Source organism: Arachis stenosperma, chromosome 1 (genome assembly GCF_014773155.1).
Source record: "Arachis stenosperma cultivar V10309 chromosome 1, arast.V10309.gnm1.PFL2, whole genome shotgun sequence".
In the NCBI taxonomy this organism is placed as follows: domain Eukaryota; kingdom Viridiplantae; phylum Streptophyta; class Magnoliopsida; order Fabales; family Fabaceae; genus Arachis; species Arachis stenosperma.
Window position 1 is genome coordinate 3,376,608 of NC_080377.1, and position 13,768 is coordinate 3,390,375.

The 13,768-nt window shown below is 33.7% G+C and overlaps 2 protein-coding genes across 2 annotated transcripts; one reads left to right on the forward strand and one right to left on the reverse strand.

Moving 5' to 3' along the window:
- The first annotated feature begins 1,633 nt into the window (after positions 1-1,633).
- LOC130968551 (uncharacterized) lies at positions 1,634-4,212 on the forward strand. Its single transcript, XM_057893896.1, has 2 exons — positions 1,634-1,901; positions 2,723-4,212. The coding sequence occupies exon 2, from the start codon at positions 2,736-2,738 to the stop codon at positions 3,993-3,995; it is 1,260 nt and encodes a 419-aa protein (XP_057749879.1). The 5' UTR covers positions 1,634-1,901; positions 2,723-2,735; the 3' UTR covers positions 3,996-4,212.
- Positions 4,213-4,643: 431 nt separating this feature from the next.
- On the reverse strand, positions 4,644-10,389 carry LOC130959641 (protein TORNADO 1). Its single transcript, XM_057885313.1, has 4 exons — positions 9,147-10,389; positions 8,173-8,574; positions 6,363-7,606; positions 4,644-6,152 (listed from the first exon to the last, which is right to left on the reverse strand). The coding sequence occupies exons 1-4, from the start codon at positions 10,255-10,257 to the stop codon at positions 4,776-4,778; spliced, it is 4,134 nt and encodes a 1,377-aa protein (XP_057741296.1). The 5' UTR covers positions 10,258-10,389; the 3' UTR covers positions 4,644-4,775.
- Positions 10,390-13,768: the final 3,379 nt, after the last annotated feature.

The following is a 13,768-nucleotide window of genomic DNA, read 5'->3' on the forward strand; positions in this document are numbered from 1 at the left end:
ATTTTTGAAAATAATAACAATAAAGATAAATTATTATGATTTTTAATAATAAGGAAGAGGAAAAAGAAAAATGAAAAAAGAGAAAACATGATACCCCACTTACAAGAACCCACTGAAATGAAGTATGATTGGTCTGTTAAGGGCCATGGCGTGGGGCGGTTTGTCCCCTACCCCATCTCCTCCTCAGCTATGCAACAGCAACTACTAGGACAAAATATCCTATTAATTAATTATTCATTTATAACATAAAAGTTTTAATTTTTATAATAATAGAAAATTTAAATTTTAAGAATGTGAGTTCGAATTTTAAGAATTTTTTTAAATAAATAAAATAAATATTAAAATTATAAATATACACACGCATTAAAAAATTTATATTTTAACACTTTATTATTTATTCTGTCATCAGATAAGACGAATTTATTTTTTAATTAAAAAATATTTTATACATGACCGGATAAGATATAAAATATATGTACATATTACTTTAATTTTTTTTATAAGAACACAATATATATAAATATAACATAAATTTATTTTTTAGATTAACTATAATAATATTTTATTATTCTATTAATATGATGTATAAACTTAGTTTTTTATATTTTAAATATTTTGTAGTTATATAAATTATTTTAAATACTCTTTGCTTCGTTTCTTTTTAATTATACATATTTATTAAAAAAATTATTACATTTTCTTACACATATAACTAATAAAAGAGAAAAATAAAAGTACTTTGGTATTATTTTTCTTTTCGCTAATTTTAAATTTTATTTAAAATAGAGAATATAATAAGCAAAAATTAATTAAACTCTTTGGAATTAAAAGACGGTATTTGCAAAAGTAAAAATAAAAAGAAAAAAAATTTGAGAAGAAGGGAATAATTTTTTATATTAATAAATAATAACTAATAATTTTAAAAATAAAATCGAATAAATTGTAATTAATTGTGTTAAAAATAATTTAAAATATATTATTTTTTATTAAAATACAGTAAAATATGTAGCCATACATGTTAAGCAAATAAAAAATATTAAATGAACACTATTTTTATAATTAAATCTTTCTTTTTCTACTTACGCTCTTTTTTTTAACTAAAATATATGATTATCAATATTTAATTTGTTAAACTAATATGATTAATCTTAATTACTAAAATGACTTAACTAGATAGAGCATTGCTGAAACAAAATAGATGTCATGTTTAACATATTTCAGACACACAAATCCCATAACTCAATCAGGTGTTTGTATTCCATGGTTTGTATTAACTATTAAATTAAGTCCTTTTTTTTTTACGATATTTTTCAATCCAACACGTTAAGAATTAATTCGTTGCAGATCTAAACTCTATTTAAAGGTCTATTATTGGCCAATAAATTATTGCATGCACAAAATAGAATTCAAATTCCTCACACTTACTTAAGCGAACAAGTGAACTCTCTTTTTTCCGACAAAAGATTTGGTTTTGTAGTAACGATAGACGGTAGTTACCTTGGCAACCAAAAAAAAAAAAAAAATACAAGCTTTATTTATTTTTCTTATTTTTTAAATGCTTTTTTTTTTCTTTAATTAAATCTTTCTGTGTGTGTAGCATTATCCCTTATAATTTATATAGGCTCTTCCAAATTCTAATTACACTACTCGCACTTGCACTCTCTGATTAGGCTCCAATCCATGTACACACTCACCTGAAAGGTTTCATCATTCTCAGCAGCCACACTTTTTCCCCCTTTATACAAAGTTCACACCTTTATTTATTTTTCTTTTTGTCTTTAATTTTCTTTCTGCTGTTGTTCTTGTTGTTTCTCCATCACTGCCTCGATTCAGGAACTGGGTCATCATCCTCTGACCTCTGATTGTGAATAAAACCACTTTGACTTTTAAAGCAAGGACAGGTAATGATAATAAAAGCACACCCTCTTCTATGTTTGAACTTGTTGAGATTTCTTATTATTAGTATTATCATGCTCTTAATTGTGAATTATTGTTATTATTATTATTATTCCCGCTTTTTTTTTTTCTTGTTTGGATTGTAGTGCTGGAAGGAGGAGTAGTAGTGTGGTGTGATTCTTGTGACATGACTTTGGTCACCGTGCCCCTCTTTCTTTGTTTTGCTTTTCCCTGTTTTTGCTCCCTTGGATTCCGCTGAAAGTGTGTTCTGTGAAGCAGAAGAACAATTAAAGTTGTCAGCTTTATTGGAATCTGAGGAAAATTTGGCACTACCCTCTTTTGATTGCCCCTGTTCTTATTTATATCCTTGCTGCATGCTGCTGAATTTGAGTGTGTTTCAGTTTCACCACAAACAAGTTTCAATTTTGGGGGGTGCTTCTGCTTCTTGATTCTCAACTCTTTTAAGTAAATTCAAGTTCAAAGGCTCAAAGCTTCCCATTTTTGTGTCAAGTTTAGTTCTTCAAGTGTTGGTTGCTGCTCCCTTTCTTCTACTCTTAAATTTTCTTATTTTCTTTTTAATTTTTGTTTCTGTTATTTGCATGTGCTGAAAGTTTGTTACTTTTCTTGGATCTGTTTAAACCCTAGTATCTGATATAGTACCTTTTTGTTGGGAATTTGGATATAAGAATCATTAAGCCTAGGTAGTACTTTTTTCTTTGTGAGAGTTTTGGATTTAAGGTTTAATCATCATTTGTGTTTAGATTTATACTTTAAGTGACTTTATTATTATTTTACTTCCCTCCTTGAAGCTATTGTGCTTTGCCAGGTATACATTCACCATGGATTCACCACATTCTGTTGTGTCACCATTCAAGAGCTTGGTCTTGAATGAGGGTACTGAGAAGCACAAGCATGATGATGTATTTGAGGTGAATGGAAAAGAGGCTGTGATGTCAAATGGGGATGAAGATTCAATTGGCATGCTTGATGTATATATACACCAAGCTAGGGACATTCAGAACATCTGCATATACCATAAGCAAGATGTTTATGCCAAGATTTGCCTCACTTCTAACCCTGATGACACTGTTTCCACCAAGACCATCAATGGTGGAGGAAGGAACCCAGTGTTCAATGAGAATCTAAGGGTTAGTGTTAGGACTATTGATTCCTCACTCAAATGTGAGATTTGGATGCTTAGCAGGGTCAAGAATTACCTTGAGGACCAGTTGCTTGGTTTTGCTTTGGTGCCTTTGTCTGAGGTACTGCTAATTCAGGATGGGAAATTGGAGAAAGAGTTCTCTCTTTCTTCAACTGATTTGTTCCATTCTCCGGCCGGTTTTGTTCAGTTGTCGCTTTCTTACACTGGTGCTTCGCCAGATGTTATGGCGATTTCTACAATTCCTAAGGAGGTTGGAGCGCAGGACTCCGAGACGGGTGAGTCGCTGACGAGGGATTTGGAAAAGATTGAGTTCCCTGATCCGAAGATTGTGAATGAAGATCACTTGATGGCGTCGGAGTATTTCGGCATTCCCTGTGAGGAGACTCAGTGCTCTGCTGATAGCTTGGCAACTTCTGATGGTGAGAATCAGAGCTCTGAAGCGGGCGTTCGCCTCGTGGAAAGCTTCTCTGCTTGCAGTGTTGAGTCTGTTCAGCTTCCTCCCAAGGTTGATTCCCCACCCAGCAGTGTGTCAACAAATGGTGTCACCTCTCCTGTGCCTGCAAGCTCAGAATCATCTGAAGCTGCTGCTGCTAATTCCAAGTCTCCCGGTCAGGAACAAATTTCCAGCACCAAAGATGCTAAAAATGTGGATGCTATAGATGGTGAGAGTGATTCCTCAAATGGGGTTCTTCCAAGTGTGTCATTCCCTAAGCCTGTTGTTACTGTGAACCTTGTCCCAGAACCGAATTTGGTGCAGCAGGATATAGTAGACATGTACAACAAAAGCATGCAGCAATTTACTGAGTCATTGGCCAAAATGAAGCTTCCTATGGACATAAAAACTGAGGCAACTAGTTCAGGGAATTCGAGCACTGAGGAGAAGACACCGAAGAGTAACAACTCGCGCGTATTTTATGGTAGCAGGGCTTTCTTCTGAACTTTTGTTTCAATGGTTCAAATTCAATGGAATACAAGGCAAGGTGATTGTAGATTCTAGAACAAGAACTTATGTTGTAATAATGTGTACTATCCAGTGTGGTTTCTCCTTCTGTGTACTTCTTCAGAATGTTGTAGGTTATAGTGAATTATAACTATGTACTCTCTCTCACAAGCTTGTTATCTTAACTTCTATGTGAACTTTTTCTTTTCTTTTCCTTTTTCTTTTGTGTTACCTTTACCTTCTTTATTTAAATTATGGTTCTTTTTGTTTCAATGTCAATAATTGTGAAATCTGATTTCAAAACACAAGATACTAATCATCTGCATAATCACTAGCGATGATCATATGGTCCCACTCATTCACATGGTGAATGCTAAAGTAGATTAATCAAAATCTTAGCATACAAGATACTAATCATACTCAAAATCACTAAAGATTTTTGCTTCTTTCCTTTTCACATGAAAAAAGTTCATACTGTACTGTTTATATGGTCTGCATCATAATTCAGCCTATACTTTTTCTCGTTCCAATTCAAGAATTATAGAATCATAATTCATAAAACATTATAGAATTTTTGGATTGAGCTTCTTTCTTGTGAGAAATTAAATTTTAATGATGCAACACTTCAAATCCTTTAAATGCATTGGAACACTTAAATAAATGTCAAATTCAAGGAAGAAATACACACAATGACACAATAATGAGTTAACAGGAAATTAGAAAGCAGAAACTTTTGGTACTTGAAATTCCTAGTATTATACAAGGTAGCATGCTATTTCAAACAGGCACTTCAACTATCTCTGCAGATCTTGCATACATGTGCCTCCTACAGATCCAAGCAATCTGACCATTATCCCTGTACCGAACTCGCCATAGTCCAAACTTCTCTGCAATGTCCTTCCCTGTGGAGCACCTCCTTTCTCTTAAGAAATCAACCACCCATTGTTGTGCTGCTCTTAAATCTTGTTGAATGTCCCTTGAGCCTTCTGCAGCCCTATTTCTACGGCCGAGAACAGCTGCCCCTACAGCACCAGCTGCAGCTGCCCCAACAAAAGCTGAAGAGCCGGCCAAATGAGCCATTTCCTTGCTCAAGTCCGGTATCATTTCTCCCATTCCGGCCGCAAGATGCGCACCTATCTTTAGCGCTAAAGTTACCAACTTCATGAATTTCTTCATATATGGAGCCAAACATTGCACAGCCCTGTTATCAACTTGCATGATCTCGCAACCCATCTGATCTTCAACAACATGCATTTGTCCCTGGAACTCACATAACATGTGAAGCCGTAGTGCGGTCATGCCAGAAAGCATGGTAGTGATCAACCTTCTAGAATAGTTTTCTGTTTGAACAAAATAGAACAGGTTTGGAACTTTCCTCTCCTCAACCTGCACATTGTAGGTTGCTAGGTAGTTCACTTTGCGATGAAGTTCGAGGAGGAGCCTGTGCTCATAATATCTCAGCCCCTGGATTTCCTGCTTCAAGTCTCTGATTTCTTGTTCAATAATCTTTAGCCTGTGTAAGACTGCTTCAACTCCTTTTGCAATTCCCCCAAAGCTTGGATCAACTGTTTCAGCTTGATTGCTCAAAGCCAAAGATTGATCTTGTCCTTCTGGGTTATTTTCAGGTGGTACTTGCAATTCTTGAGCAAGATCATATAAATCATGATATCTCCGATGCAACACTTCTCGGAAGTCATCATCCGATAAAAGGTCTCGTGCTAAATCAAAACCAGCTTGGAGGATTGTCCTACCAGAATCTAAGACTGGACTCCATGTGTGCTGATAATCATACATGCTGTCTGCAGAAAGAGACAGAAGCGCTTGTTTAAGTAGCTGCACGGAAGCAGATTGTGTTTTTCTGTATCTAGGGGGTGTCAAGTTTCGGACACATTCGGGCCTTATGATGCTTTCGGTCAAGGTGATCCCATGGCAAAGGCTTTGGATTGCTGGAATTATAAGCTGCTGAATGACTCTTAAAGTTTCTGTCAAGTTTTTGGTGGAACATGCTAGGATGTCAATATAATAACCTAATTGTCCTCCAAGCTCTACTCTTATGTAAATTCCATTGATGATGATTGAGATGAGGTGCTTCTCAAGGCTATAAGTTGCTCCATGTTGATTATTTAGAGTCTTTACTCTGTTGTGAAGGTGCACCTGTGACATCGGATAAGAAGGTTTAGTTAGAAAATCATACAGACCAAAACTTCATGAATTTCTAGGTATTGTAGCTACAAATACTTTAGACTTTTGAGTGAAGATCAAAACGTGAACAATTTAGGAAATGAGTAGTTTGTACTATTAGAATTTAGTAGACCAATTCAATCTTGAGTTAAACCACATGTAAAGGAAATGAGTAGCTCTTGCCTGCAAACGAGGGAAGAATCCTGGAGTTAGAAACATGTGACTAGAATCGTCACACTCAAGATGACGTCCTGCGTACAGGCAGTCCGGTGTGCTTAGCTGCCACCTCGGAGTCTTCCCTCTTCCTTCTTCAAGAATGGAGGGAAACAATAGCAGAGAATTTGGATCTGATGGATCTTGTTCATAGCACAACTCGAGTTTCAGCATCATTCTCACAAGATCACTAGCCTCTAAGTTCTCAGATACCTTTGAACCCATACCAGGAATGGGGCTCTGCAAACTTCCTCTTAAGATTTTCTCCAGCTCCTTCCTGCTAATAAATCCATTGTTTTCTGAGGAGTATTGCTTCCTCACATTTAACTTTACAAGCTGACCAAGTGCTTCGCCACAAAACCACTCACAATCTAATATTAGAAACCCCAACTCTTCAAAGTAAATCACCTCACCAATGTGATGAAGGCAAGTAGCAATAGCTCTTCTCCTTGTTTCCACTTTCCCTTTGTTATCATTTCTAGACCGGATTCTCAAAGCCGGCACTTTCGCTTGGCATAGCTCGCCAAATTCCTTCCACTTCATTGCTGGCTTGTTGTAATTCTCAGTTCTCCAGTCTGATAAAATCTTTATCAGATCATTGCAAAGTTGATAAACTCGCGGCACCCTTTCTAGAATAGTCTTGCTTGTCTTTCTGATGTAATGAGTGAGTTTACTAACAGATGCAGAAGATCTTGCATCAACTGTGAATATTGTTGGATAGAAATCAACAAAGCCATGGAACTTGTCTCTCAATCTCTGAATTGAATTGACGGTATGCTGCAAATTATGGGACGGTTGATTGATCTTATCAAAGTGTGTGAGAACAACAGCAACACTCGGTAGCATGCATTGTTGTACTGCTCTTTTTGAGTTGGAAACTATGAACCTGAGCCAATACTGCAGATCTTCTTCAATCTCTGTTATGCTTTTTGGTTCTTTGTTACCCGGTTTCCTAAATAAACTAGATATTACAAGGAAAAATGATGCACTACCATGCCCTGGGAACATAAGATCATGGAGGGAGAAAAACTCATGCTGCCCAGCAAGATTCCATACTGAAATCTTTGTGTCCTCATCCTTGAAAGTTTTTATCTTCATCCCTGCTGGTTTAACAGCCTGCTCCACTGGGTTTACTATTGTTCTGACTTGATCCAAGTAGGTTAATGCCGAAGCAGAGAAATTATGAGATATTGAATTACAAAGTGTTGCCTTACCTGAAAGATGAACTTAAATTATGATTATAGTTGATTTTATGGTGTTCAAATGACAAACAATTAAGCTTAGTTTTATTTTAAATGAACTCCCAATCTATGAACTACAAGACGAAATGCCATCCATATACGGATACAACAGTGTTTCGACAGGATACGGAGGGTATAGTATAACACATAAAACTGACAAAATGCAGATATAAAAGCCAAATCTGTGCTTAAAGAGAGGAATAATGATGTTAAAATTATTGTAGATTGTTCTAGTTAATCATAACAAAATGTTATCATCCAGTTGATCATTCTGGAAGTTCTACTTGTATAGGTATAAAATTTCAGAAAGACTAGTATAAAAAAATTGTAAAAGTATAAGTAGAAGAATCTAAAAGTATCAATGGAGTAGCCAACATGACATGTATCCGATGCGAGTATGGCACCGAGTTTGAAGTAATGATGCATTATAGATTCTGATATTGTTTTATTTATAGATATGAGATGATCTTCCATGAAAATTAATAAGTATTAATTAATGCACCAAAGTTTCAAGCATAAATACTTATATTCAGCCTTACCTGCAGATTCTTGCCCACAAAAGAAGACTCTGCAACTCTTGGGCTGTGTTAGCGGCATGTTGTTGAGCAAATCCATTTCTGGTTCAGTCTTCTCATTCTGCCCCAATCTTTGATAAATTCCTTGAGTCTTTCCAGAATTATGCAAAGGTGTTCTTGAGAGATCAATGTCTTCAATCCAAGGATTTATCTGTAGTGTCTCCATCATTGTTTGCAGCAATGTCTCTCCTTGAACACCTTTGCAGCCTTGTAGAGACAAGAGTTTCAAACTAGCATTCTTCTCCAAACTCTTGAAGATTTTGACAAAGTCATCTGGTCTCAAACTCTCATCCTCATGAATCCCGAGCTGCCGGAGAGTCTCGTTTGTTGTTAGCATCTTTATTATTGCGGCTAAACCTTCCCTACCTATGTTGCATAAGTAAGGACACGATTAAACGAAGCGAATATGATACAACAATAATTTATAAAAGGAAACTACAATATGTATGAAATAAAAAAACATATTTGCACATAATTTTGAATCATTATAGTTGATCAGATCCTATTCCTGAGAATGCTATATGGTAAGTGTGTGTAAGAAAGCATTTCAGCATTATAGAAACCTGAACTTTTGCAATATTTTCTGGTCATTAGCATAGACACTTTCTTTTTGTGTTCAAAAACATTATTTTCTAACCTCTTTTAAGCATCACTTGACATAACTATTTGTTTCTAACCTTTTTTTTTTGTGTTTAATGTAATGCATGCTGCTTTTTTATTTTTTATGTCATAAATATTAACTATATTAGTAGAGATAAATTAAAAACAAAAACACAATTTCTTCTAAACAAGATAGAACAATAGTTAAATGAAAAATCTTGCTTTTTGGTTCAAGAAATCAGTTGACATGTAAAAATAAGTCTAAGATACCAGAAGTTGATGCAAATACACATACATAAGTAAAATTGAAGTATCCATGCATCAATATAGAACCCAACCTATTTTTGTTCTGCCACCTCCAAAAGTAATACACTTCAAAGTAATGTTGGCTTGCCTTTGCAGGGCTGAAAATCTACTCAAAGGGCAAAGCAGATGCTCCACGCCTACTCCGGCGAACCAATTTCCTGTTAGATGCAATGTCTGCAAACTCCGGTTCTTGAAGAGTCCAGCCGCAACATACACAATGCCCTTGTTTTTAAGACAAGTTCTTGATAAATTGAGCTCTTTAAGTGTCTGGTTTTGTTCCAAAACCCACCTTAACTCCTTAGCACACCGAGACTTAAGCCGGACTCCGGTCATATCCAGTGATTTCACTGTCAGATTCATTCCTAAAGCGCAGGCGACGCGGCAAGTGCCAGAGAGATTAAGCTTGTAAATTCTTAGAGTACTATTCTCAGGAACAAACTCAACAACCTTTGAACTTCTTTCCCCCTTTTCACCACTCCAAACATGAACCTCCATTGTTCTGTTCCTTGCCAAAACAGCTGATATAAGAGGGGTAGCAGTGATCGAATTCGAGTCGAAAATGGTCAACAATTTCAGAGTTGGATTGACTTCAATCATCTTTGAAAGCTCTTCAGCACCCCTTGAACCAATTGAATCATCCCAAATCTGAAGCTCCTCCAAACTATGATTCACCATGAGAGCAGAAGCAATTAGTCCAGCTCCAACTGCTCCAATCCCAGATTCCGAAAACGTAATCTCTTTGATCACCCTATTTGTCTTCAGAATATCACAAAGCTCTGAGAGGCTTTTCCCATTGAACCTGTTTCTTCTAAACAAAACTTGCTTTATGCTTTGATTATTGTTACTGTTCCCAAAAAGGGTTCCAAGTTTTCTTACCTCTTCTGTCTCCCACACAACTGAATGAAACTCAAGGTTCCTCAATGTGCATTTGGTCCTTCTGGATTCAGCCAGTGTTGCCAAGATTTGAGAGAACAATGGGAGATTCTCTTTGGAGATGTTTATGTTTATGGAGGCTTCTGTTTCTTGGTAACAGTTTGAGGTTGGTTGGGAAAGGTAGAAGGAAACACATTCAAGATTTAGGGAGTCGGATTTTAGTGATTGAAGTGCCCATTGTAGCTCTTTCATGTTCTGGTTTGAAGCCATAACAGAACAAACTATGATGTGGGTTTAAGGGTTTTGTTGGAAGACATTGTCGTGGTTTTTGAAAATGGTGTTGTTTGATTGAGACACTGTAAGAATGTCTTTTAGTCACACCTGCTATATTCTTAACTTGTCTTTGAAGGTGGCACTTGGGAGAATATGAGTAATCATCCATTGCAAAAGACCATGAAGGGACTCCAATAATGGATTAACATATTTTAAAATTATGTTAATAGTCAAATTAGTCTCTAAAAGATAAAGTATTTTTTAAATTCGTCCATGAAATTTTTTTTAATTAAATTAGTCCTTTAAAAATTACGAATTAATCGTATTTGTCCTTTTTAGTTAAAATTCAAGAAAATTTACAAATTTTGCTTCAATTTCAAACTTTACAAAATATTAAAAATTTGTTACTTAATTATATTATTATTATTATATATGCTAAACGAATTGCTTCTTAAGCGTACTACATGTAAAGATTATAATAAATTTTTGTGTGTTTCATATGTTTGAGATAAATTATATAATTTTTCTTTTAATATCACTACCATTACATCTTATATGTAAGTAATACCGTAATGAAAAAAAAAAGATGTAGTAGAAAAAAAATAGTGGTATAACTTTGTTTAGATTAACATACATAAATTTTAATTTTGAGCATATAACTTTGTTTAGGTTAACAAATACATACATTTTAATTTTGAGTATATATATATATATATATATATATATATATATATATTATATATATATATATATATATCCAGCAAAATGTAATAATATAAGAAAAATGTTTTAGAATATAAAAAAATAAGAGATTTTGAGAATAATTAAAGGAGAGAGGTAATTTTATTGAAAAAAATTTTTAAGAAAAAAAGATACAATTACTAATTTTTTGTTTGTCAATTATATTTTTATTAAAATTAGTAATATCAAAAAATATTTTAAATTTAATATTATCAAGAAAAAATAAAAAAGTTATATAAGGACTAATTTGATTAATTTTTAAAATTTTAGAAATAAAAATGATTTATGTCTGAACTTTCAAAAACTATTTTGATTATAAATAACTTTTTTTACATGTCAAGTGAGACGTAGCAAGTCCGCTGACACGTCAATCAATTATCTTGTGACATGTGACATTAACCCACCACGTGACACTTAACGTGATACGTTATCATCCAATTTATAAAAAAACTAACGTGACCAAATCGTATATCTTTTGCGAACGATTTCAATTAATTTTGTTTTTCAAAGACTAAAATAAAAATTGAAATATTTTTCAAAAACGATTTTTGACTATTAACTCATTTTGTTCTTCTTATTCTTGTTGTACGGGTGGTATTGCGGTGGCAACATGGGAATAATATGAAAGAATGGCGGTGGAAGATGTATTAGTGGTGAGGATAGGATTGATGGTCAAAAATTAATAATATGTATAAAATTGAAATTAGTTTTAATTATAATAATAAAATAAAATTAAATTAAATATTAAAATTAATTTTAAAAACATGCATTTTATTCTATTTTTTATCTATAAAAAAATATAACCCAAGAGTTTTTTTTTAGGGATTTTCGCCACCAACATTTAGCCTATATTATCAAGAATTTCATCAATCCAGCTTGGAAAGCTATTACGTTTCCTAATACGAATTTTTCCCATATGTTAAACTCTAAATCAAAACCTTGAATAATGGGTGAGCAGTATGTGTATCATTGCTTCAAGAGTGATGGTCACGAGATCTTATCTAAATAGAATAAGTAAAAGAAGTAATTATGCGGTGTTAATGTAGAATAAATAGATAAATAAATAAATAAATAAATAAGTATTTTTTATCAAAGTTCTGAAAATTGGATCAGTTATCAAATCGTTTTAGTTATTGGTTTATTAGTTTATTGGTCCAATCGGTTCAACTAAAAAAACCGTTTTAGAATAAAATAATATTTAAATTATAAATAAATATTCTAAAATATCTTCCAAATTTAAAACACTACACAAAAAATCATCAACCAAAAAGGATTTTAGATTAACCAGATTAACTTCGTGATAAAGTACCAGAAATTTAATGGATTTCAGACTAATAACATTTATTTTTTTATCTTTACAGATGATATTAAATTCCGTATATATATACTATATATGTGTTTATTTTTTATTATTTGGACCGAGTATTAGAAGCATTAATTATTACACACTGCACTCTTTCCTGCTACTGTTTATTGAGCTCAGCCAATAGCACTTTCAAGTTTCAATTTGTCTACCAATTAGCAGTGATTTTTTAATAACAAAGTCAACAACCAATTAGTTATTTTTGGTCTTTCATCATATATATATAAGTATGTTAATTAACAGGGATAAAGCAACGTTCTGAATAACAAAATTGTTAGCACAAAAATTAATAAAGATTAGTAAAGATAAATATAAGGGTATATCACAACAGCATTTAGCAAAGCTAATCAATAATCAATCAATCATTCAATAATCAATATAATATCTGAACAAAAAATAAAAACAAAAAGAAAAACAAGCATTAGCAGTGAGCAGAAAAGTCATTGCTTTCTTCGATCTGAGCAGTCTGGGCAGAGTATGAGAAAAAGTGGTTGAGCGTGACGGACGACGGTGACCAGGCGACAAGCACGATGATGGACGGCGGCAAAAGCGTGGCTGAGCAGAGGTAGACCAGACGACGGACGCGGAGAACGAGGAAGAAGATGTGATTGGTGAATGAGGAGAGGAGTTGGAGACTTGGATCACGACGACAACGACCAGACAAGGACAGAAGCTCCTGAGCACGACGGACGGCGGCAGAAGCTATTGTAAGCTAGGGTTTCTTTTTGGGGGAAGATAGCTTCGTTTAAGAGAGTGAGAGTTGAGAGAAGTTGGAGTGAACAGAGGTTGGAGAACCAAACCATAATATTCCGGTTCACAGTTTAACTGGTTGGACCGATTCGGTTTTCAAAACCTTAATTTTTATCATTGTTATTAAAATTGGATTGAACCGGCCAATTCAACCGAAAAATCAATAAACTAGAATCTATATCGATCCGGTCCAGTATTTAGACCGTACAAGAAATCGAATCGGTACGAACCGATCAAACTCGGAATGAACCGGTGCGAATCAGTCAAATTCGGTGAGATCGATTCGACCAAAGTGAAAATATTTTTAAAATGCTTGAGGTAAGGTTTGAACCCTACCCTCAAGGAAACAAAAGCACCCTACAACCACCAGGCCACTATATTTCTTATTAAAATTTATGCAAATTATAATACATATAGATATCTTTCATCAAATAGTTTACTTTTATTTAATTATTTTAATTTCAATTGTAAACTCATTTATTCTTAAATTAATTATATTTTTATTTAATTATAATTATAAATTCACTTATTTTTTTATAATTATATAATATCTATTAATATTATTTTTTAATAAATACTTGTAGTATATAATAGTATAATAGATATAAACTAATTAATAAATTATTAAAATTTAAAAATAATAGTTATTTAAAT